The 26,682-nt window shown below is 44.7% G+C and overlaps 1 protein-coding gene across 4 annotated transcripts in view; it reads left to right on the top strand.

Moving 5' to 3' along the window:
- LOC144132702 (ATP-binding cassette subfamily G member 4-like) overlaps nt 1–26,682 on the top strand; it is a 91,696-nt gene that overhangs the window by 46,637 nt on the left and 18,377 nt on the right. For all 4 annotated transcript variants that reach the window (XM_077665290.1, XM_077665292.1, XM_077665291.1 and 1 more), the window contains exons 2-6: nt 4,501–4,604; nt 10,770–10,901; nt 14,244–14,361; nt 16,989–17,178; nt 19,851–19,996. In XM_077665290.1, coding sequence (XP_077521416.1) covers nt 4,556–4,604; nt 10,770–10,901; nt 14,244–14,361; nt 16,989–17,178; nt 19,851–19,996 — 635 coding nt within the window. In that variant the 5' untranslated portion in view covers nt 4,501–4,555. The remainder of the gene's footprint in view (nt 1–4,500; nt 4,605–10,769; nt 10,902–14,243; nt 14,362–16,988; nt 17,179–19,850; nt 19,997–26,682) is intronic.

Below are 26,682 nucleotides of genomic sequence, written 5' to 3' on the forward strand. Positions count from 1 at the left end.
AAAATTCTGAGGGAACTTAAGTCCGCTTACGTTAAGGAATGCGAAAGCATGTGCTTTGAAGAAAGGAAACGTTTTTGACCAAAGGAAAGTGCGAAGTAGCTCTCAGATCTCTACATCTCTGTGGACACCTCAATTCCGCCTTTACATTTTCCTTCCACATTTTGCGGACACCTTTTGAGGAGATGTTTTCGCCGACGTAGCCTAGCAATGCTTTCTAAATAATAAATACGAATTAACAGATTCTCCTACTGGGCTCATTGAGTACACGAGCAAATTAACTCTGGAAAGCAGAGCCCAATCAGCGCGTTCGAAGTTTATGTATCAGCTAATTCACGTGCAGATAAACATAGATACTTCGAGGTAGATTATGCTTTATCGTTTATGGGGGTTTAACGTACCAAAAGGACTCAGGCTATGAGGGACGCCGTAGTGAAGGGCTCCGGAAATTTCTACCCACTGTGATTCTTTAACGTGCACTGGAATCGTGGTAGATAAGCATTCACAAAAACTCACCGAACAACCATTTCGTAGTGACCCCTTCAAATTTTCCTATTTTTCTCAAGCCAGAAGTGAATGGTATTGCCTTGTTCATCAACTAATAGTGTTTCATTGCTTGCGGATCATTTCTAAGAAACATCCTTACATAAACCATGTCATTGTTTTTTTTATTTGCTCAGAGCTTTGCCTGTAATCTGGTTGTATTTCTTTTTCAGAATGTATAAATAATATGAATGTGTGCATTAGTAAACCAATTCTTCATTTTATCACTTTGTTACCGTGCTATCCAAACCGCTACAAGTTGCTGTAAACACTAACATGTTGCCAAACCTTGCTCATTCCAACGTGTTAAATGTACTTGACAATCTTATATGTGCCCTTTCTGCAATAAAGAAGGATGCGATTGGTAGTGTCTGTAAATAAATTAAAAAAAAACAAAATCCCTAGCCTCATAACGCTGTGGGCACTCATATTTTTCAGCGTCTAATATTTCTTATATGTGCACCAATGAGTCTACAATGAGTCTACGACCTAGCTGCTCAATTTTAGAAGTTAAGCATAGAGTTTATTTCATTTCCACAGCTACTAGCACATATCGCCTGTTCTATAGCATCCACAACCGCTGTCAGCCTGAGCGGAAAGGAGCAGTAATTTAGAATTAGATTTACTCCTTTTAATAAATGCTTAGTCTTCCCGCGAACACATTGTGTATGACGATGTAGTGCTACATTAGATGCTGATGCCATCCAAATTACCGGAGCAGGGCGGGTGTAATGCAACGATTCTCGAAGTTCTATTCAACTTTTTATGCTTCCCCGAAGTCGGAGGGGTTGTCGGCGCTAAGGAGTAAAACACAGTGGATGAGAAATACTAATCAGTATATGTTCTGGCTAAGTGATCAACTAGGAGGAAATTTCTACATGAAAACGCAGGGCGTTAAACGAGCGAAAATTATGCAGTTACCACGGTGCATTCTGTGCAATCTTCGAATAAGTGTCGCCCGCCGCACCAGAACCTAGGATCCCAAGCAAGGAATTAAATAGGAGCGAGCTTCTTGCCCTTAAAATTAAGCTCACTATCACGTTCGCCATGTTCACCACTAATGTTCACTAGTAGCATAGTCTTGCAAACGACTATGCTACTAGGACTGTGCAGAGCATTTTCGCCTCTTTTATCGGGGACGTTATTTTCTGATCATAGCTTTAGCCAGCCGTGCTTTCCGTGCAATCAGTATAATAACTTTTCTAACGGACTCCAACTATTCGCGATTTTATTATGTGAGGCTGTATACTAATGATCGAAACTAATAATCGTACCAAGAGAACGTGCCGTCTATTCCAGCAAAAAGAAATTTACAGGCGTTCACAGTCCTTGGCGTCAATCATGTCGTGATATTCACGAAAAACAAGCAAAGCTATGAAAAAGCGAATAAAAACAATTAACGCAGGCTTAAAGAGCGAAAGCAGTTCAAAGGGGGGGGGGGGGGGGGGGGATAGAAAGACTGTGGCACAAAAAAAAAATGAGACGAAGGTCTGATCGCGACGTACAGCATAATCAGAACATCAAGAATACGGCGAGTAAACCTTGAAAAAGCGTTCAAACTATAAGACCGAACCGACGAAAGAGGCTGACCTGCCAGCGGAGGAGTTTTAAATTTCTGATCACGTCGAAATGGGTCTGAGAACCGCATTATGAGTACCTAGAACTGGGGCCGATTAGTATCACATTAGCGGCGGCCACTTGATGGGCGGTGTCTCTTGCAAAATCACGCATTTGTTTCTTGGTGCGGTCGGCCTCAGCAAATTGTTTTCTGCCGCTGACAGTAATTCTTGGAATCGAAGGCTACCCGGTGGCTCTAGATAAAGCGACACATGTCACAAAGTATAAGTGAGGGTCATGTTCTTGTAACGCGATAGCGTTAGTACCCCAGTGCCGGAAATAATTGCCCGGGGTCAGCGTCAGCGTTGGCGACCGTCGGAAGCCTCGCAGCCGGAGCGGCTGGAGCACGTAGGCCACCTAGATCACGTGACCGTGTAAAGTCATCACACCTTGCCCACCGGAATTGTGTGCAAACTGACCACTGTGAGAGGTGAGAGGTAAATTAATTATTGGTCACGAGAGGTTGCTCGGAAAAAGGAACCAGGGTCGCTCAAGCCCCACAGGCGGCAGCACCTGCCATCGCAGGGCAGTGGTGCATCGCTTAAACCGGCTGCATTACTGCTCCAGGAGCGGGATGAAGACTCCCAGGGATCTATGACTGTAATGTAGATCATGATTAATTCCGCAATACGGGCATTAACCCATTAACTCTATGTCTTCATACCCTTAAGGAGGGGCACAAACGACCTCTCCAATCTTTTTCTTTCACTTTTATTGTTTTCAAAACATGCCTTCGAAGAGTTTTGCTGGGAAAGATTGTGCCTTAATCTCAATCTCGTGTATGTTGGTGTAATCTTTCGTTTCAAGATTAATAAGGGAAATTTTTTTTTAACGAACGGGTTGCTCATCTCCACGAACATCTGACTCTCTGAGGAACGATTGTTCACTTACTATCTCTCTGGTGCCCCGTCGAAGCTCAGATGTCATGGTAGACATCGCTGTGCCGACTGGACACGACTCTCGAGCCACGTCTTCACTGTCATTGGCTGAGAATGTCGCCAAAGCGCGGGGTAAAAATTAGAAAGCTGAAGACATCGTCGATGTCCTGTTGACGGGCAGTCGGTCTCTTTTTTTTTTTTTAGTCGGCAAGAATCACGACCTTTCTTCTCTGCCTTTCCTCTTGTTCCCTTCAACCGTAATCAAGAATTAAAGTTGATAGATATCCTGCCGCTAGTGGGGGTTCTTGTTTCTTCTTTTATTTATATTTCTGTTTCTCTTGGTTTCTGGCAATCGTTTTCTGTAGGTCGTCCACCCATTCTCAGAAACAAGCTCCTCTCTTAGACGGAAGTTGGTGGCGTCACCTGCATGTCTGTAGTTCAAGAGGGAAAATCGCTAATTTCGAGGGATTTCCAGAGATAGGAGGCCTAGCTCACTCTCCGGTTTTTCTGGGTATCAAGAGTTTGCATGGTTTGCACCGAGCAGCTAAGACTGCAATAAAAAACCAGTGGGGAACGCTTTTGACGAGAGAAAAAACGTGAGGAGGAAAAAAATACGCTGATGTCGGGTAATCTAGGGATATATTGGTCGCTATAGTGAAATCTGACATTAAATGAAAAAACTGTGTTCATGAACGGCTTTTTTGTCCTGAATTGTTGGCTATGCCACGTACGGGGGGTTCCTATCTCTTTCCAAGCTTCCAGTTGGATTCTTCTTTACACGTGACAGAATAGTTGGCCTTCACAAGTCACCTATGTAAAGTGCTTAAAGCGTTAACTAGTACAAATTTCGAACTTCGCTCAAGCGAGAATGTCGTAGTTGACTCGCTTCCTCTTCAACAGTATGTGTCCACGAAGCCCTCTGTTATGAACAGAATCTATTCGTTTATGCTCTCGTTTTTGGTTCTTTTCATTTAATTCTTTCGGTCGACGACGAAATCACAAAAACTTTTACTCTTCAGTCGGCCATTCACTGATCGGCTCAGCGACCGACTTACAGAGGTATTTCTTGCCGCGGTGCCTTCACACACGTCACCAAGTGAAGAGGTGTCCTACACGGTGTTATCGCCTCACGAATCGTCATTCATATACCGATTGTGAGCCCGTACGACAAGCTTCAAGTCCAATTTAGGCTGAGCAGAGTCAGCAAGTCAGGCTGATTGGATTCGGTACTGACTCCTGTTGGTTCTTCCTCAAAAGTAGAGGGCGTACGTTCTTATTTTTCGCTACTCAAGAATCATTCCGGTATACAGCTCTTGCAACAGGCTGTCTACACCTGTAAAACTAAACCTGCCGGGCAGTGAAAGCCATCTAATGAACCTGGAAGTGTTTCAAACATTTTAAGCGCGTATTTACTTGGCGTTGTTGTTCTGGCTCATTATCGCTGTTGAATTTCACCTTTCCACAGGACTCCATGTGAGGAGGACACGTGCTCGGACTACTCCGAAGGTGATTTGTGACTCATGGGAAGCCTAGAGCTTCAATCGACCATGGACAGCTCAGTGCTTCCAGGTATCAACGGCCTTTGTTACTTTGCATGCCGCAGGCTGGCGGATTCAGCCTCCGACACAGGGGAAAAATACGACAGAACCGGTCCCAAGATACAAGAGAAATTTTGTCTTCCTATCGTTACGACAGATCTTTCTGTAGTATTGTGAAGTTGTCTGTTGTTTCGACAGAACTGGCCCTATCGTGAGGACAGGAGACTGCTCAATACTACACAAAATCCTGTTGTGAAGCCCCAAAATACTACAGGAATATCTGCTGTCACAAGAAAAAAATTTTTTTGAGAATGCAGGCATTGGCGAAATTATAATAAAAACATCTTTCTGTTGATCATGATACAAAAGGAATCTGTAGCATAGGATATGACCATGCATTACTGTAGTTGACTCAAATAATGCTTTCGCTGCGTTTCATGCTTTTTTATTGTTATTTGCAACCGCATGTAATTTCTACCAACCGTGATTAACTGTATTCCCCATTCTTAAAGCCGGGAGCTCTACATGTTTCTGTATGAAGAGTATACAGAGTGTTTAAAATCACGAATACCTTCCGAAAGTCCAGTATTGTACAGACACACATCTTAACAATTTCTGCTTTCTATGCCATATTTTTTTTTCATCCCTCGGATTTGTTAAGACAGGTAACTAGTTCCTCCACTAAATAGCATTCTGCACTTTAAAAGTTCTCGGTGCAGGCGCTGAAATTACCTTTCGAGTCTGGACATGTTGCTACGCCTACGATGTCAGTGCAAACAAAGCACAAACCTACTGGGACTAATCATTATGGAATTGAACTTTCATATTTTGCTGTTTTCAGTAAAAAAAGCCAAGAGTACCTCTAAATAAAATAAATAAAAATACGTGCTCTCATTTCTCATCCTGTTTGACTCATTAGAAAAGCTCATATATACACAAGTCCCATTCTATCATCAATACATGTGCTCAGGGCTCAGTCAAGCACCGAAATTCTGCATTACGAATAATGTTTGTGTTCTTTGTCCCCAAGGCTTGCTGGCTCGAGAGTCTCTGCCCCGCGGGTTAAGATATAGCAGGCTCTGTACGCTATCAGCCTAGTGAATTACCGACCACTACGATATATTAACCGGAAAAAATAAAAAGGAAAGTGCAGTATTCGCGTCCTTTCTTCTTCAGAACTATCGCAATGCAGAAGCACAGCTTAGCAAATGCTTCAGCAACCTTTGCCGCAACCTTCGTTTCCGCCTGCGTTTCACGAGAGCGAAACTGCTGCTTACAATGTCAAAGCAAAAGTTGAATTTTACTTGCGTCAAAACCTGTCTAGATACTCTCATGGCCAGGAGAAAAGGAACAAAATCCGTTTACAGCTTCGCACCAAAGCTTAACCCCGCTCATGCCAAGGACAAGGATAATAAAGGCACACCACCCTTTCAAAATTGGTCTATGGATCGTCTATAGGCTTCTAGTAGACTGCTGTCTTCCTATAGATATTTGTTTTTGTCGATTCATATTCTATAGACTGTCTATAGAAGAAAGACACTAAAAGTGTAAGGCCACATATCTATAGATTGTCTGTAGGATTTCTTTTGCCTATATACTGTTCGCTACGGTTTTTCTGTAGAGAGTCTATGGACTTTATAGGCATAAATCTGTATATGGACCGTCAATAGACAGCCTGAATAAATTTTTGCAAGGGCACAACACAAATATTAATTACTCACGCGAAGACAAAATGAGACACTCTTCTCAAACAACGCAGTGTCGAATCCGATTGAAGTAGAGTTTGACTGTATCCCGCTGCCGCAATTTTAACATTTTGCAATGCATATTTCAGCGAAATTATATCCTCGGTATCAAGGACATAGCTTCGGGCTGCAGAACTTCTATATTCACCGTCATTTCATTGCGTTATGTTTCAAGGCTAGGAAACCTGCCAAACAGCGGGTTTCCTACGCAATGCCAAGCAGGTCTCCCTTCGGCGGATGTTGAAAGCAAGGGCGGTGGTTTTGCAACAACCCCACACATGTGTACAAGGTATCCGGTTCGTGTGGCAAAGCGATTAAAATCTACTCCGAACTCGTGACGCCGGGAGGGCGACTAAGCCTTTCTCACGGCTCGTTTTACGTTGACAATAAGACTCATTAGCGCCATTTTTCTGCACCGGAAGCTGCATCAGTGCGCCTCTCACGCATACCTCGCTTTTCACGCGACGCAATTCTGAAAAAAAAAAATGTACAGCGCCAAGCAGCGGCGGATGACAGTTTCTTGCCTTTTACGGCCGGAGAAATCGTTACACCTATAGCCAGGAAACGGTTATATGCTTGAAATCACATCCGCCCCACAGCTGGTATTGGGCTCATATATAGATGCGCAGGCGCTGACTTCTCCATTCGCAATCAATGCGAACGTAAGGCTATTGTCCATTCGATCATTCTTTCTTCTATTCAATGCTTTATTTGTCTTTTCTTTCCTTCAGGCAATATTGCATGCCTTTTTCATCTCTCTTTTCCTCCTATCTTTCCTTTTCACTTTTCCTGATTCCTTTCTCCTCTATGGACTTTTTTCCTCACTCCTGTCCTATTTCCTGTTCACATTTTTTAGTTATTTCCTTCAGTTTCAATTTTAATTCATATATTTAGAAAATAAAGGATTACGTCAAAAGGTTATAGAACCGCAGGTGGACCTACCATAAAAGGCTGTGCATAAAAGTTATGCAAAAGGCAGGGACAACGCTTCGCTCAGTTCGTTTTCGGTGTTTTTTCTTGTCGTGGTGCTAGCGAAACTTAGCCGCCGACCTAGTTGCGTTCCGCAGCAGCCAACTTCCCACAGGAGCGAATAGAATGGTGTGCTTTGTTGCCAGCTGCGCCTCAAGGACGAGTCTAATGACCTAGGAAAGTCGAAACGAGAGCGAGGCGACTGGCGGTGATGAAATGCTTCCTTGTAGGTTCAGAACAAGCGGAGCTCTGAGGAAACGGCGCTGACACATGGGTGGAAGGGCCTTACGAAATTACAGGTTACATCACTTGGCTTCGCAATAAGTATCGTCCCGATTGCCGCCTCTCCTTGAGCGTCATATCCTTTCGGGGCTGACGCGGCAAGAACAACGACGACTGCTTCACGACGGCTCTATAAGGGATAAAACTTCTCAATTATTTATTATTTCCGTGTTTGAAAATCTCGCACTCGCTTTTGTTGTTCCCAGTGGCTCTGCCCTAACAAAACAGTTTTCACGAGTTTCAGTGTCCTAAATAGTTTAAGCACACCGCTTCTTCCGTGTCCACTGGGACTGGCAAGAAATTGAGCAGGGCAGATGCGTCAAAATAGTCTGAAATAGGAGGCGTAGTAAGCAGCACGATGAGCTATCAAAAACTTCCCGCTGGGGAAGACCCCAGGTTTTACAAACATCTTTTTTTTTTCTTTTTAGGAGTCCTGGGCCGTATTTTATAAGCTGTCCATTTTAAAACGGCCATTTCGCGTCCGTCTGGTCCTTGGTCATTGCTCACTCGACATACGTGTGCATTTGAAGCGTCTCTGGACAGTGACCCGGCCATTAGGTTGTTGGCGACCGGATCTACCGTTGGCTGCCATCGACTGCGATATGCAGCCAATGGTGATGCGCATCCCACCTCTATGTAAACAGCAGGTGAACGGACATGCCCACTGGCTGCATATCGCAGCCAATGGCAGCCAGTGGGCATGTCCGTTCACCTGCTGTTTACATAGAGGTGGGATGCGCATCACCCTTGGCTGCATATCGCAGTCGATGGCAGCCAACGGGGAGGTTCGGTCGCCAACCACCCAATGGCCGGTTTGCTTTCTAGCCATGCTTAAAAGTCGATGGTATAGTAGCTTCGTGACCAATGACCAAGGACCATACGGGGGCGAAATCGCCGTTTTAAAATTGACAGCTTATGGAATACGGAACTTGTGGCCTCTGTTGGTTTCATGTTTAAAGAGACTGCGGTTGCACGAAGAAAAGCTTAGGAAGCTACGAAAGTTCTTTGCGAACTGAAGGACAGAAAAATCCTTCACTGTGCTGATGTTTCCTGATTCAGTCGTTTTATAAAGGCATCGAGTGATCGCAAATATTGTTGACATGGTGGAGGCTGAACTCAAGATTCGGGTAATTGAGCTAAACGATCCGCCTGACTACAAACGGCAACAATTGTAGAAAGTCATTCGAGGTATGTGAAAAACGTAGACGAGAATTAGGAGCACAACATCGTCCAGGTAGCGCTTAAAAGCGATCGTCTTGAACCCCCAAGAGAGACAGCCATCACTCGCTCGAAAATATCCGGAGCGTTAAATACGGAGGAGTGCATATTGCAACCGCGCAAAACGACGAGGTACGAAGAGAAGAATGCACAAGACACAACGCAGAACTTCAACTGAGGTTTACTGTTAACATGTTGAGGTTAGTATGCTGAGCGGCAGGACTTTAGACGTGAAACGTGTACACCGCATGCTGTAACGGATGTGGTCGTTTCGCGGTCCATGGCAGCCAAAGCAACCTGCCAAAGAGGGGAATTGAGATCCATAAATAATATTGCAGGGATCATGATGCCAATAATTAAAGGTTTTTTGGTGCACAAACATGAACAAAATATTATGCGGGTGACTTTGTTTACAGCGATGGCTGTTAAGCGCCCATCCCTGGCTTTCTCGTCGGCGTCGTCGCCGTCGGCGTAACCGGTGGATGCGCTATCGCTGAATCTCTCGTTAAGCGTGGCCCCCATGGAGCGCTTTTTGCCCGCGAAATCGCGTAGCGCGCCCGACGCCCGCGCCGGCGTCGACGAATTCACTCCCGTATGGTCAGCAGCCGAGTGGCGTTTTTTTTTTTTTTGCCGCCCAGTTGTGCGATGCGCGCGCCCCCATCCATACTGAAATCAGACACATGCGCAGGAAGCGAAGTGAAGCCGCCGGCTCTCGCGCGATGCGCGCCAGCGCGCATCTTCCATGCAAGGGAGTCTTCTTCGGCCGTGTATCTGAAGCCGGGGGCACCGGCTTGGCTCCGTCCAGATTCACGTGACGCCCGCTCCGGCTCTCATTGGCCCTCTGTCGCTACCCCCTCCCGGCGTCGGCGCGGCGTCGGCGATTTTTTTCTGTTCCGCCAGAACCCGGCGATATGGCAAAAACGTCCTCGCCGGCGGCAAAAAGAAAAAAAAACGCTCCGCTGCCGTCGATGCCGACGAATCGCCCGGAAAAACGCTCAATGCGGGCCACGCTTTAAATAGTCGTAGCCGTCCTGCGAGTTCTTTTGAGCAACATAACGAAAAAATGGACAGTGGAAAGTTTCGTAACGTGGATAGACAGAATTGAAATTTAGCAGAGGGAATAAATTTGCAAGAGAAATTTCTCTGCCCATGTAAAATCACACGCAATGATATGCGCAGCAATGTTCTCCTTGAGTGACACGGTCACAATCCGTAATCCTCCCATCCGCGTAGCACTCAGTGCACTCTGCACGCCCGTAACCTCCTAGTTGCGCTACTGGCGCTCAAGTTCATTGCGCTTACCAGAAAACATTTGTGGCGGAAATTCATCCCATGTCCCCTTATGCCACTAGTCTGTTTTTCTAGTTTTCTTCAAACGCTTTCTATTTCCAAATACAGCCGATTGCAGCCAGCTCGTGAGTTGTGCTTAAGTAGTTTTTCAGATATACTGACTATATTACTGCCCCTAATTCTCTCTTGACTGACGACACTCGCGGTTGCAATGCACTTGATGAATGCATGAGCATTCCTATAAGCGAAGGCCAGCTATAGAGCAAAAAACAAAACAAAGAAAAAGTCCTGTTGTTTTCGGCATTCAAGGGGAATTGTGGTTTGCTTTGTAGATGGTTGCCGTGATTACATATACTAAAAGCGATATGGATGCCGTACAAGCTAGGCGTTCCTATAGCAACTATTAAAAAAAGGGAAACGAGTTGACGATAATAATCGACCAGATATTAACCGCCAATCAAGTGATATTTCCTTTCTTAGCAGTAGAACCTGCATGGCAAGATGTTGCGTAAATTGTTTGCCGTGGTGTGGGTCCTAAAAGCTGAGTCCGCATTGCAATTAACGTCATTTTTCCTTGCGCACTAAAGGAACCAGGTTACGATGCCGATTTGCCTCTTTTAGTTGCCTACGTGGCATATTTTAATGCGCGATGTCTTGCTTGATTTTGCGGCCGTCTTCGCTCGCATTTGCAGACGTAGCGGTGGAGATAAAGCCGCAAATACTGAAAGCTGATGAAGCTGACGGACCATACGCCACGGACGCGCCGGTCATCCCAACCACAGTCAGCTGGAAGAATCTCACGTACAAAGTTCCAGATAAAAAAGGTTGGTGATCATACTTTGCCTATTAAGGTCATGAGCTTTTTTCTTTTTTTTTCTTTTTGAGGGAGGATTGCTTTTAATTGCTGCATCCGCGGTGTTCTTGTCCCCAGAATTTCATGGCTGGATTCTTCAACAAGGAATGTTGTTTTCCGATTTTCATCTGCATACTTCTTTTGATGCATTTTTTTTGGACAACTTCATGGTTCACTTTTTTTCTGAAAAATTGTGCGATTGGACTTCTGCTTGTGCAACTATAATGTATAGCAGGTCTTGTGTCCGCAGCGTTGTGACGGCGGATTATTCGATGCAAAATTGTGCGGTTGAATTTTTGTCCGCAGGAGTAAGCCCAATAAGATTATATGAAGAAATAACCAACGCGACCAAGACACGGACGGATAGGACAGAAACACGCAGCGCGAATGTATGGCTTGTATATCCAAGCTATCGTCGTACTCTCGAGAGCACTGCTTGCGTCTACACCAATAACATTAGAACAGATGGCGCGCTCTTAAGAACACTTCCGATAGCTTAGTGGCGCGTATATCGAATCTATCGGATGTGGTCTCGAGAGTACGCCATCTGCTGTAATCTCATCCATAGCCGCCGCGATGGCTGAGTGGTTATGGCGCTCGGCTGCCGGCCCGAAAGACGCGGGTGCGATCCCGGCCGCGGCGGACGAATTTCGATGGAGGCGAAATTCTAGAGACCCGTGTACTGTGCGATGTCAGTGCACGTTAAAGAACCCCAGGTGGTCGAAATTTCCGGAGCCCTTCACTACGGCGTCTCTCATAGCCTGAGTTCCTTGGGACGTTAAACCTCTATAAACCAAACCAATGTCATCCATGTAGGCGTATGTGCACTCATGGAAGGCGAGGGCAGTACGTCCAAGCAGTCGCATACAGCATGTCGTGGGAACCTCACACAACAAAAATTTCGCCCAGTGCAGCCGGTTGTACATTGCTTTCAGTCAACCAATGCACTGCAAAATTTTGATTATAGTTGGATACAACTCAATAACGCAGGGACAAGTATGGCTGCAAGGGGGTCCTCCAACTACCTTGCGGTTATGTCTGTGGGCGACTGTCATGAACGTGATGACAATAGGTCGTGGAATTTTGATGCAGTCTCTCCTGTGAGGCTCCACTGTGTTGTTGAGCCACACTTCTATGTTGCACGCTGCTTTCGTGTGTAACAGTTAACACGTTATTGCTCGCGCGCACTGCAATGGTCAAGTTGCAGAGGTTCATCTACATTTCCCGTCTGCTATATCTGCATGTTATGAGGGTCAGCGTTCAAAAAGTTGCTCAGAGACTGTATATACAGCGACTAGCGATTTTGTTGGCTTTCCGCTCTCGAGATGCATGGCTAAATGGATACTCAGGACAACCTGTTAAATTTTTGTTCGCTGTAACTTGTTTATTATTTAGCTCGTTCTGGTAATGTTGACGTTTGTCCGTTGAAGCAGAGCCTCTGGTATCCGTGTTGCCTCGGTGTCGCCGCACGTATGTTACTTCCGATATAGACCACAGATGGCGACACCTCTATTTTGTTTTTGGATCCTTTCTGGGTTATAAAAGCTCCCTTTTCGGTAAAGCTCCTTTTCATATAGGCCAACTTTAGTTTGTTTCTCAGTGTCCATTTAATCCTCATTTATACATCTTCGCCTTGACTGTCGCGACTTTCTATGTATTACGTTCAAATGCACTTTAAACCGCATCGCAAGGTATAAAAATGCATGCATATGTGTTCAGTGTTATGCATAGTGTTTATGTCTGCTTTCCTGTACCTGTATCAGGCACCGACAAGCTGTCAATGAGAGCTTTTTTCGCCTGATGGCCCTCCAACTCTTCGTTGGAAATAAAGCGTTAATTGATTGATTGATTGATTGATTGAATGAATTATTTATTGAATCATTGGCGCTGACGTAACAGACAACACGCGGCAATTACTAAAGCACGAGAGGATGCATCCCAAAATAAATCCGCCCACAAAACAGCCAGGGCATCTTGAAAGCAGTGATGGTGCAAAGCGATAAAAGTACTGACAAGGAATCTACCTATTGCAGTGCTTCGCGCCGGAAACATTTGCTGGCAATTTTCTTGTGCAAAAATCGAATGGGTTAACAAGCGACTGCAGAAGATTACCCAGTTAGGTATGTGCCAGGTAACCAGAAACAAGGCAGCCATTTTCTCTTGAACAAAGCGTGGAATTATCTGTGTAGTGTTTGTTACCTTGTAAACGTGAAGATCTCCGTAGAAATAGGCCGAATTTAGGTCACGAGGTGAAAAACCTTAAAATTAATTTGCGCGAGAAGGCAAACTCGAATGGTGGTGGAATTCACAACTGATTTCAAAAGAAAAAAGCAACCCCGCCGCTTTTGCACAACGTCGTGAGCCTTAAAAATGGCGCGATGTTGTCTCAGGCTCAATAGCGACTTGAGATCACAGGTCACGTGCGCTACACTTGACGCTTGTAAACCAGTCCTTAAGGATGGTTTCCAGCACGTGCGGGCTTCGGTTATATCTTTTTCGTTAATTGCCATTAGTGGGGTTCTCAAAACCTGCATGTCCTCAAGCTGTAAATTATTCACGGTGTATTCTCGCAACATTTCATAGTCATCGGCTGTTACCGTCTAAGGTACAGGTACCCCCAAATGAAAAAAATAACAAGCTGTTTAGAAAAAAAAGTGCAGTTTTCGTTTAATATTTCAACTATACTGCAAAAAGTTTTTAGATCTTTTAAGCCAAGGGAAAACCAACATGTGAAAGGAACCAACAGGCCCCGAAACCAAGGACCATAGGGTAATGTTTCTGGGTTTTTTAAACCTCTTATGTTGATCAATGGGTACTAACTTGTGTAATTATTATGTCGCTGAAAGATAGCTGATTAGAAAGTAGAAGGAAAACATACTCCGCCGGTGGTATCCGAACCCACGACCTCCGAATTTCTTCTCCTGTGCTATATAAATGGAAAACAGGAAAAAGTGCGCTTGTTCCGCATAATTACGAAGTAATTAATAATTGAATGCTCAAACTCTGTTACATTTCATATTGGAGAGACCTGTAAGTTTGGTAAAGGCAGCGATGTTCTAAACAGCGTTTGCTCAGCAGATGGTTGAAGCGCTTGCTATATTGGCAGAATACGCACAACACTGCACAGTCCATCCTTTCCAAAAACTACTCAGGTCACCACCTGAGCTCCTGAAATAGGTAGCGGTGTTTTTACAGAACTTTGAAAGCTGCTCTACTCCGGAGTGACAGTGTCACTCAGTATTAAAATAAATGCACTTCTCGATGGAGACGAAGCATGATAGCGCTATTCTTGCCGCCATTTGTTATCTCACAGGAACAAAGCCACTCCTGCGCAACCTGAGTGGCAACCTAAGGCCTGGCGAGATGACAGCTGTGATAGGTCCGTCCGGCGCCGGGAAGACGACGCTCCTCAACGTACTCGCCGGCTTTCAGTAAGCACCCAAACGAATATTACAAAAAGCACATATGATCTCAGAAGAAAATGTCACCTAGGCTTCCTTCTGCAGTCAGCAGTACTGCGCCGCGTTCTTATCAGACTTTCTTTATTTACTTCATGTATGACCGAGTTATCTGCATTCTCTCCAGCGACGTATCGCAATACTCCGGGAAACATGCCCGTGAATCTCTTTGGGGGACATAGGTCGGCAGGTGATGGGAAAGCAACCGATATAATGACAGGGAAAGTACTGCAGTAAAAACAGAAATTGTCAGAGATAACCTCAGCGGGCAGTTTCATTCAAATATGTCGCCAGTTTTGTGGCTTTTCATTTAAAACCATCAGAGACTTTTAACTAAAAAAACACCTTTTATTGGGTTGTTTCGTGCTTCTTAATAGGAAGCATTGTCGCACAGTTTCTTTTTAGTTGGGTTGGTTCTGTAGGGAGTACTGAATGCTTGAAATGCCTCAGAAGATTATAAAACCCATTATTTGAAAACTACGCAATAAAAATAAGATAAGGATAGGAGAGGCTTAAACGAAATTAGAAATGAGTGCGCCCATCGAGACGCCGCTTTTACAACAAGGACTGAGGCGAGGTTTTTCTTTTGTAAGCCAACGGCTTCGTGTATTGTTTAGTCTGTGAACGGTGTTACCAATGGCCGGCTATTATGTCACGCTAAGAACGTAACCTCTCGAAACGGTAACGCGAGTAGAAACTGCTCCATTTGCCGGAAAAAAAATACTGGTTAGTAAGGTTCCGTCTGGACTCTGCCATACATGTGTTCATTTTACACCAAAATAGCTCGAAACTCTGGTGGCCGACTAGCAATGCAAATAAGGGGAGTAGGTGGTGCTTCGTGACTTCAGTACATTAAGCGCTGAGAGGTTACGGTGAATAAGCAGCGCTTTCTGTGGTGTCAATTTTTTTTTTTTTTGAAATCAACACCACAGAAAGCATTGCTAACAAAGTTTCATTTCGTTGGTTACGGTACATCTATATGCCGAATCAAATCCGTTCATCGCGACCATTTTGTATCGTGCATCTAGTTATCCAATGCCGGGCAAATGCCGTGGCCTGATGCCGCCACCGGCGACATCCAAGATGAAATGCCAGGACAAATGCATTTCTCACGGAGAAAGCCGCTCCATCGCCGTCACTAGCCCGCAGAATTGTGTAGCCGAACGGAAGCTCCAACTCCTCTACAAAGTTTTGTGAGTCTGAACTGCATGAAGTGACGGCAGATGTATAATAAGTCCTACCAACCAAGTAACGTCAAGAGCTGTCACAAATGACTTTATAATAGCTGAACAATTTCGATTATCTTATGCACCCCTCACCTACCACAAGTTTCATGTCTATGTTCTGCAATCAAAACACTCATTCGTTCATTTCAAGCAGCTCAATTAGCGATGCACATTTAAACCACCTGATCGCAGAATTTTGCCTGATGTCGTTTTTCCATTAGACCTTTCGTACTCACGCAGCAATTAAGCACTGTACGAGCAATATGAGAGCAGACTGAGTTGAGCATTAGTTCACTGATTACTTCATAATGTATGCGTGACCAGCGCGGTTTTTCCTCTTTTCTCACTAGTTTTGCTCTTGGCCTATAATGTCCAAAAATCACTTGGAGGAGTAATAATAAGAAAATCAGCACTTTTGAACAAAATATTTCTTCACTCTCATATTACTCAGGACTGTGCATACTGAGGTCCTGCTTGAAGCAAGGAATTGCGGGCACGGTCCTCATAACCACTGAGCAGTCTAAGAGCACTAGGAAGTGTACGAGAAGCAAACTACATAACCGAGCAGCAAACCTTATGCCCTCTACATCGATCTAATGTCACAATGTATGGGCAGTTAGTCTCTTGGAACCCCTTGAACGCCTCTTGTATGTATTTCTGTTTGTCTCCTTATTAGCCTATAAGCTAGAACTGGCGAGCCAGAGCGCCGTCCCGCCTCAGCGAGAGATGCTGTTTTGTACTGTCAGCTTACCTGGAAGCGGCTTCACATGGCAGCGCTACTTCTAGCGATAACAGCGCATCAAAAAGTGGACCTAGAATCGCTTGTGTCTTTCGTTCGCGTGCCTGGGTCCTGTTCTTCACGCTCTTTTCTCGCTAGAAGTCATGCTTCAACTGGCCTGGCTATTTTCCGTTACTGATTCACGTTGAGCCGTATCTAAAGTAGAAAGACATTGCAAAAAAGGTTGTTAGGTGTGTATAATAATGTATGCTCTGGTTAGCCACTTGTATCTTTATGCTTGCAATACGGTGTTGTGTGACTGCCGCTGTACGTTCACAAAATGCTGTCCCGCATCATAGCCGACAATTGTGGACAGAAGTATGTTGGATCGAAGAAGAGTTTATGAAGGCAATTTTTTCATACATTGTAAGATTTCACTATAACAGTTAATTTATCCGTCCAAAGCCTTCCCCGTTGGTTTTCTATGGCCGTCGTAACTGAATTAAATACGACGGGTGGAACAACCTAAAAAGAAAGATTTGCTACACATATCGGAAGAATAAAGGATTACTTTCAATATTTCCGCAAGAGTACCCTACAGTTTTCCAATATTCCAAATTTTTGACCTATGATCTTGAACATGCACTCGTTCGCAGGACGAGAAGTTTTGAAGCAGACCTATTCGTCAACGGTCAGCCGTGCAAGGACCGGAGCTTCCGCAAGCTGAGCAGCTACGTTGTCAGCGGCGAGGACTTGCTCCCGCACCTGACCGTACGCGAGACAGTGGATGCTGCCGCCAAGCTAAAACTGCCTGCAGACGTCACCTACAAACAGCGAAGCGCTTTGGTAAGCACGCATTATTTACGTTTGGTGGCTACAAGAACAGACTCAAATTTGCGGCCAAAGTTGTATCATAAAGGTCATTTTTTTCTCCCTTTTAGTGCCGTCCTCGTCTAGAGTAGTATATCATTACCTGCGAGGGCTCAATGGTGGTGCAAGTTGGGGCAACTTCTCACCTTTGGCTAATAAATGTGCAACATAACAAGAATCTTAGCTAGCTGGTTCATATATCCGTACCACGTTTGTGCGACTAAACGGGGCAAAGGCATTTAGACAATAGGAGTGCTACTAACAACAGTTATCCGAAGCGCTTGTGTTGTCTGCATCTCTTCGTCTCATTTTATCGCGCTAATTTCAAACGGTAATGAAATTACAGCTGTTTTTTTTTTTCAACAATAAAGATCGCGCCACCACTCAGGGCTTATGCAACCACTTTACGAACAATCAGGAAGATGCACGGCTCTATTCAACGGGCTCGCCGAAGACGTCTGCAGTGTTGTGATCTTGAACTGTGGTCGTTGCGCCTCTGTACGAACTGCGCAGGGGTGGAGAGCATTGTTTTTGAAATGCGATCGTTATCACTCTGTCCGGGAGCGTGCAATAAGCCTACTTCCCAAGCAGCACAAGTAATTGACCCAACATTGGAACTGTATTGGCAAAGCTGGCCCTACAAAGGACCAGCATGGGACCATCCTGTTGCAATATTGGGCCGATTACCTGTGCTGCTTGGGTTGTTGCACTGTGTTTATGGCGCATTTCTGTCATGATACGAACACACGCTCGAGAGAGGGAGCAATAACTGTCGAAGCATTTTTAAGAGTCCTGGACCATCTTTCTTGATAGGTCAGGGCCGCGACCCAAAGAAGGTACGTATAAATCTAGTCATGGAGCCCATACCACGCTACCGTAAGCGGTGCATTACACGTCGCATTAACAGCACAAGGTGAAAGTGGACCATCTAGTCCACAACTAGATATGTGCCGGCAACCTGCACGACCTTAGTACCACTCCGCGAATGCCTGGGCAGTCCCACAAGAATCATACTTTCACACAGCTTGGCGTACAAATCAATAAAAAGGTCTGGCGGGTGCGGGGATCGGAACACGGTTAAAATATTTTTGCGCCCAATGATTGCAACCAGTGCAACTCGTTCGCATCAACCATACGGTCACAAAAAAAAGGTAAATCATGCGGACTGGTGCAGCAAAGCGCAGGTTTCCCTGTTAGGTTTTGGAATGCACCCCTAAATCTCTGCACAACAGCCGGCAGTTCAGTTCAGAAAAATGTTTTGAGCGCACTAAGTAGAAACGAGAGGACTTAAGACCAGTGGCCGTGCCCTGTTCACTACCGCTCGCCAATGCAACTATTATAGATTCACATCAGACAAAGTCGCGGCTTATCTCCGGTACTATTCATACTATTTTTTCTCAAAATAATATGCGCCATTGGTAGTCGCGACAGCTTTAATGATAACTCCGGCGGTTGGACATTGCTGCAACTTCACTTTTTAGCACGCGAAGCCCGTATAATAATTCACCCACACCCTTACTCTTCACCAATCTATACAGAGCTGTTGCTGTTAAATCACTCCTAATAAAGCAGCTTCCGCGAAATTTGCATTCGTTCATGTTTTACTCACGGTCATCAGGCGCGTCGTCATCCTAATGTTCGTGCTAATGTAAAGTGGAATGCTCGGACGAGACATTTCTCTGCCTCGCAAGCTGCAAGCGTGCATAAGTCGAAAAAGTACACAATAATCGCACTGCCCATTTGCATGAAAGAAAAGCGTCTCATTCACCACTGGCGCACCGACGCCCGCATAAATGTTAATTCGCAGTGAGGTAGGCGCCGCTTTCCTCTTACGGTTGCCAAGTGTACTCTCTCTCCGCACATTCTCGAAAGCTAGCACTGACCACCGCATTTTAGCACGTGTCCAGCTGCGCTAAGTACGCGATACGTACAAAGCTATTGAGGGACCCGAACGCCGTCGGTTTTCTGTGTCTTTGTTTGAGGGACTGGCAGCACGATCGACACATACATTGGCATAGCTAAAAACTCATCCACAACCCAATGCGAGAAACTTCGCGCAACCAAGAGCTACCCACGAAAGAATAGCCGCGTATCCTCGTTCAGGGCATACAGTATACACAAACTTATGGCAATGAAACGCTTTGATAAAACAAAAACCGCTACTCTATTGATACAAACATTTATATGTCGTTTCATCTTTTGGCACCAGAAACACTGTGATTAACAAGAAGCAAAAAAATTGGCGGTGGTTTAGCTTTGGTTAAACCTGGAGTGACGCGATAGCTACAGCTGGCCGAGTGAAACTTGGTCACGTGACCAACCACGTGACGAAACACGTAGTCAGCCACGGCGCCGCGCCGCCCTCCGCACCACGTGACCAACCCCGTGACAGCGTGGCGGCGCCGCCACGCTGAGGGCTCGAAATGCTACCGTAATGTAGCTATCGCACCAAAAAGTGACACCATCGTCTGATGCGGTCGCTCAATGAGAAGAGAACAGCGCTCAATGCACGGTTTTTATGGCATGCATAATCGGCTGCGAGCGCATGTGCTTCTTCATTTCCTTGTCTTCTAGCGCGCGCTGGTTGCGAATACAGCTAGAGCGGGCTGTTTGGAGCTCCGTGTTAGCACAGAACGTGAATTTCGCAGGTGTCCGGGATTCTCAAGCTGTGGGGCTTGGACACCTGTGAGGGCCGCTACGTCAAAAACCTCTCCACGGGTCAGCGAAAAAGGGTGATGCTCGCTCAGGAGTTGGTCTACAGCCCGCCGGTGCTATTCCTCGACGAACCGACCAGGTAAACTTCCACTTGTGGTGAGAGTTTTGGTACCGCATTAGTGAAAAAAGTTTTGGCTGGTGGTTTAGCATTTCAAAGCGCGGAATATTTTGCGAAAGCATTTTTTTTTAAATGTGGACACCACCGCCAAGTATGAGAAAGCTCGATTAAGGGTAGGGGCGGCGATAGCATAGCGCTCTCGTGCGGTGGCCAGCAACGCTGATCTGTTCGCGCCGCCGCTGGTTCGAAAGCCAAGTCGCAACAATATTTATTTTATTTCTGCAGGTATTTTAGACACTTCGGACAAGCATCGCCTTTTTCAGGATTGCCAGTGAAGTAGTGCTTTCATACCAAAAACCCTCTTTATGTTACCCGTCGTTCCCGCTAACGGATGAGCCATTCCCAGAACAATGTTGCAGGCAGGCTAAATAGCCAAACAAAGGAACAAGTTTGTAACATTTTTTTAGAGCGAAAGCTCTACTTCACGACCAAAGCTGCAAAAGCCGGGCTATCGCTGAAGCCTTGACCTTGTATAAATTAATATATAATTAATTATTTGAATAAATACTGCCGCGACTGGGTTTCGAACTCGCGGCGGCGTGAGCAGATCAGCTTCGCGGGTCACTACACCAGAGCGCTATGCTATATCGCCGCAGCCGATCACGCCTCGTGTTAAACTGCAGCACACTCTCGCGCTGTGCATCACACATCGTCGTCTTCATCAACTTCTGTATGCGGCGTGAACAGATTAGATCAGCTTAACTTCTATCATAGCTTAAAGGTGCAGTAAAGAGGATTCTGTACTCGTCTTTATAACACGGGAACTCGACCTGCACTCTCCGAGCATTCTAAGAAACTTCGAATTATTGTCCTGTGCGGCCGATTTTTCTATTAATTCGAATTAAACGTCCTGGCTCCCGCCTTTCTTTTTTCTTACCTCACCTCCCAAAGTAGTATAGGAGGAGTCAACTAACGCGTGGAATGACTTTCAGCCAGTCGCGTGGTGACTTAGTTTTCGCGTTCGCTTTGTTTTCTAGGTTTCAGTGAATAAATTGTTTCAGTCGCAGACAACATAGCCGAAACTTAGGCCCACGGAAATAAAAATACGCTTGTACTCATTGCTTTACGTATCACTCCACCGATGGCAGAGCGGCAAGCCGCCACGGGACTGGCTGAAAGGCACCAAGCTGTACTTTTTAGATCTCGTAATAAGGATCCTGCTGTCTCACAAGTTCATCTAAAAATGGGTTCCTCAGTCATTCAAATAGTTCCTACGGTCAAAAGCCTAGGAGTGCTTTTTAATAAAAATTTATCATGGGATGAACACGTTGAAAAAGTCAGGGACAAGTTGTCCAAGGCTGCTGGTACGGTGTCCCGCCTGCGATACCTCTTTCCAAAGCATATTAAGCTGATGCTGTGCAACGCACTGTTTTCCTCTGTTGCTAACTATTGTATTTTGGTCTGGGGAACAACATCATTTATGAATATCAAACGGTTGCATCTACTTCAAAAGAAAATTGTTCGAAATATTGTTAACGCTTCACGTTTTGAACATACGGAACCGATCTTTGCATCGCTTCACATCACCCCCCTTCCCCAAGTCTTTGAATCTATACTACTGAGGCGGTATAAAACAAGTATTACAAAAAAATAATCTATTTATGGTGCACCTGTCGAACTTAAAATGTAAAGAACTGATGTATGCCACCCGTACTGGTTTCCCATGGTCCGTGCCGAAAACTCGTACGAATTATGGTCGCCAAATGCTTTCACACACTCTTCCGTCCTCATTAAATAAGGCATCTAAATTTGTGTGCACTTAGGTACCGTGAGAGTTGTACTTATTACCAACTGAGAGTTGTACTTATTATTTGTATTTTCTTTCCTGTATGCATACTTGCCGTTTTATTTTATATTCATGTAATGATCGTGTTATTAACATATATGACAATCTGTATACCATCCTGATGCTGCTGTCAAGTCATTGTAGGGTGCGTCGACACCTTTCAAGCCTTCTCTCTGGCTTTTTGTCGACGCACCCAACATCCTCAAGATGTTGAATAAATTGTATTGAATTGAATTGAACGCGTTTATTGACTCCTGCTACTTTCGGAGGTGCGTTAAAAAAAGAAAAGAAAGGCGGGAGCCGGGACGTTTAATTTCACATACCCAGCAAATCTGGCCAAACGCATTTTCAAGCGGGGAACCGTTTATGAAGGCAATTTTTTTCATACAATGTAAGATTTCACTAAAACCATCAATGTATCCGCATATCACCCGACGGCATTCTTGTATTTTTTTTTCTATTCATGTTTTTGCTATCGTCAAAAGTGTTCCCCATTAGCTTTCTATGGCATTCTTAACTCTCCAATACGATCAGTGGAAAAACATTAAAAGAAAGATTTTGCTACATATCAGAACAATGGACCATTGCCGTCAATATTTCCTTAAGAGTATCTTATAATTTTCCAATTTTAAAAATTTTCCCCTAGAAAGCTGGAGTTGAATAATCCCATGTTTCTAAGAATGCTTGGAGCGTGTAGATTGCGTTCCAGTGCTAAAAAGACCTGCTTTGAATCCTCCTTAGTGCACTTTTAACCTGAGTCCAATGTAGTCGTCAGGCGCGCCGACGACCCAGCAGAGCAAAATCATGAGCCAATGAGGCTAAACCCATGTTTTCGCACATCTACTCGGTTTAACTGCGTTAAAGCCACACAGTTTTATTATTTACTTATTTAGTTCTTGTGTCATTGGTTACGGTTTTCCGGTGACATAGGCCGTGGCCGACCCCAGCAATGGCAGAAGACCCGGACAAAGGAAAGCGATACTAATAGATATGAAATACAGCTCTATAAAGCAAACGAAGAACAAAAAGCTTTAAATGCTGCTGAAGAAAGGCATAGAGCATATCGAGTGTTGTATACCGAAGCGCCTTTTACGCGTCAGCGTTAAGCTCCTGTTGATCGCAAAAACCGCCGTAGTCGTAGGCGCTGGCATGCCGAGAAAAACATTTCTCGAGAGGGTCGTCGCGTCACACTTGGAGCCGTGGAATGAAAATGAATAAACCTTGAGTTAAATTGTGGTTAAGAAGTGGCAGCACGATTCAAATGTCATTATGACATGTAAAGGTGTGGAGAAATTAATTACGCTAAAAAGAGGTAATTAGTTGGGAATCGAGCCCATGGACCATAGGTTGCTTGTCAGACGCACTAACCCTAGGCTATTGAGGCACTTATTTTTTCCAACATGGTATTTACTATACGAGGTTATGTATGTATACAAGGGGCTATACACAGAATATTTACAAATAAATCAGGCAGTTGCTGCACTCCATCAGTTTGACAGAAGACAACACGACTAAAAGAGCGACAGCGATAGACACTGTATCAACAGCGGAAACCAGTCCTTTAGAAAGACTCATCATAAATGTCCCTGAGCTCGAGCCTCATTCGGGAGGCACGTTCGTTCGATTTGTTTAGAGCGGGTCCTTCTGAGTCTTTGGGTTATGATGAGGTCTAATGTGCCTACTAATACATGCTAATCAGTGTTTGTAATTACAAGAGATACTAATTAAGGAAGGAAGATGAAAAAATACATTAACGCTGTCGTGTCACACCCTTAACGCGGAGGTTAAGCGTGCGCCTAATTTCATTGTTAGCGCATCAAACTGCAGCGCACGGAAACAATGAATCATGCTCATGATGATTGGCTGCTTTGCTTTTCAAGGGCTGTTGTCGGACAACAATAGCGTTCTTGAGCATGGCTGCAGAGGCACAATTATAAACTTCACCTTTTCAAAAGTGAAAACGCCAGTCATCGATGTCAGGGAGGAGGCTTTGCATGTTCCACAAACGATGATTACTTTCCTCATTTGCTGGTGATGAGGCGAGTTAGCAGAGGCCGGCTCTTGAGCGCTCCGTAAAGAATATGAAGAATATAGGGTCGCATAAATTCCGGTCACGAAAAGCCAGTAACGTGCAAAGTGTACTGCATGGATCCTACAAGAATTTCGTACCATTGAACAGACTGTAAGCTGAGGTCGGTAAAAGACGCCGCTAGCACAGTACATGTATCGCAGGTGGTACTGATAGGCTGTTGTATTTCTCATTGGGCTATCATGCGCGGCTTTCCCTACACGTCCAACTAGCTCCATCTGTAGGTAGCCTGTAGCCAACACCGCGTAACACAATGTATACATTTTTACTTGTAATTCTGTCATTTTTTTTAATTGTGTGGTGTCACACTGCGCGAACATTTTCTTATTACTAGTGTAGCCTTTCTAAGTGCCGCAAATCTGATTCCTAAAAAGGTTTCTGCGTTTGCGTCAACTAGTTCTGACGGCCATAGTATGAATTTTTGTGTACGTACCAAGCATTCAATGTTCCCGCGGCAGTTTTGCATTTACAGCGCTGTGCGGACCGTGCTGCTCGCCGTTCAAGCTAAAACCGTTAATCCAGATATTCTGGGCTTCAGGCAGCCAGAGTTTAAAAACAAGAAATTCAAGCTACCACTTTCGTGTTCGTAAAACTCATTTTATAGATCGTGCATGGTCAGCTTATCTAGCTTGATTGTAAAGAAGTAAATGCGCTTCGTATTGAACACTCTAGCATAAAACGAACGGAAAGGCATGCTTGACTGCTAAACTAGCCCTGATCAGCCACCCTAGCAAGGCATGCTTATCATCTCATTTATAATATAAGCCTTTCAAGGTGTATTCATATTACAATGTCCGCATTAATTTTACATGAACGTAGTAGTTCATCTTTTTCTCAGCACGGTAGAGCATGTACCCGCTTTCATTGGTGATCTGCGTGAAGATTGCCGAGGCCAGCTTCATTACATGGACTCGTCGGACTTGCAGATGAGGCGCGTTTCGACACAGCTGCCAAACGGGTGGCCCTACAGCAGCTTTCTATGACGCATGCTTTTGGCACGCGTTAGAAGCGGTTTTACTCCGACTCAACGCGTGCGAGGCTATAAGCGCAATTTCTCGGAGATATATAATTTGCGTCTGGCGTACGGCCAGGGAGAATTGAATTCTGATTAAAAGAAAAAGTTAACAGGTTGTCCGAACCAGTTAACAGTCCGCACGTTACATCTGTAGGAGAATGCATTACATCCAAGCAGGGCCCAGCGTGATAAAAAATCTGCCATCCGAAGAAATCGCGACAGTGGGTTTGCCGTTTGAGGCTATGGGTATGATAGTTCACCCTTCCAGCAGCGTTGCGCTATACTCCGTTGTGCTGTTTTATCGTCGTGCTGTTTTTCCCGGCGCTTTTCCGTCGCCGTGCCGTTTTTCGCTGTGCTGTTTTCTCTCTGTGCTTTTTTGTCCGGCGTGCTGTTTTAACGTGTACTATATTTTTCCCTGTGCTGTTTTGTCGCTGTGCCGTTTTACGCGATAGCGTTTACCGCTTGTTCGGTCAAAAAGCAGTCAGCGTAGTCGGCACCGCATGTCGGAAATAATCGGGGTCTGCGTAAAAAAAATCGTATCATGGTAATTTGTGGTTCTAGTGATTGACGATTGATTGGTGTGTAATAAGCAATGACGAGTTAAAGAAATTATCGTAATTAATTGAATAATTAAAGAAATGAATAAATGAAAAAAAATGGAAAAGGTGGTTGAAGGTGTAAAATTTTCAGAATACACAACCCATGCTTGATGATGCTAATTAAAAAAAATATAGTGTGTAATTCATCATTTAATTGTTTCATACAATTAAAAAAAAAATTGAAAAATGCGTTCAAAGCTATCAAACAGCTCGAAATGGAAAGCTAATGTTTGCTGATGCTAAGGGTCGGTGTATATCGTCGTCCTAATAAAAGAATATTATAAAAAAAAACTAAATAGTCGCATCAGCATCAGATGATGCTCAAAACAGCGTACGCTATGCGTCAGGCTCATAATTGCTGCATAGGAGTCCTCCAACGTTTTTTTTTTTTCCTGTGCTGTTTTGTCGCATACTGCTTTGTCGTGTGCTGTTCTTTCGCGTCTCTGCGACAGTGTAGCCACTCCCTTATGTCCACTGTGTTACTGCCTATGGTTGAAGTATCCACAAGCGCATGATGCATGGAAATCAGGCGCCTGTGGACAGATTCATTTTTTTTTTCAGTTCGATGCATTTACTTTTATTTAAGAGACGAATCCAGTAAACGGTATTATTCGGACTTCAAGATGCATTTAAGTACCAAAAACGGACCAAAACTAATCATCAGCTCGATGAAGACGACAGCACAGCGCGTGTTACTTTAAATAACACAATGGCATTGGGAATAACGCTGGCCATGACATGCTGTGGGCGGTATAGCTAGAAAATAAAATGCCGCCTGGCATGCAGCAGTAGATCATCAGTAGAATCTGGGACATAAACTTCAAAATGTGCATAGTGCGCAGACCGTTCTCCGGAAAATGGGATAAACATGCCCGCAATGCGTAGCTCTCACCTGGCTCACCTTATGCGGTTTAGTTGTGGAGCGGCCTTGTTATCGCGTCGTAGTTCGCGCTCCACACGTGCAGCCTTCTTGGCATCGTCTGCCAAGGGCGCTGTTGGTGGTTTCTCACGATATTAAGACCTTCGTTTGGCGGAGTTCAGCTTACAGCGTTCGCTTAGTCAACTTAAACAAAAAGCAAAGAAATAAGGCCAAGCAACCTATATATAGCCCTTGAGCCTCTAGGCTGGGTGGCTTCTTGAAGCGAGCTAATGGAAGTT

Source organism: Amblyomma americanum, chromosome 5 (genome assembly GCF_052857255.1).
Source record: "Amblyomma americanum isolate KBUSLIRL-KWMA chromosome 5, ASM5285725v1, whole genome shotgun sequence".
Lineage (NCBI taxonomy): Eukaryota > Metazoa > Arthropoda > Arachnida > Ixodida > Ixodidae > Amblyomma > Amblyomma americanum.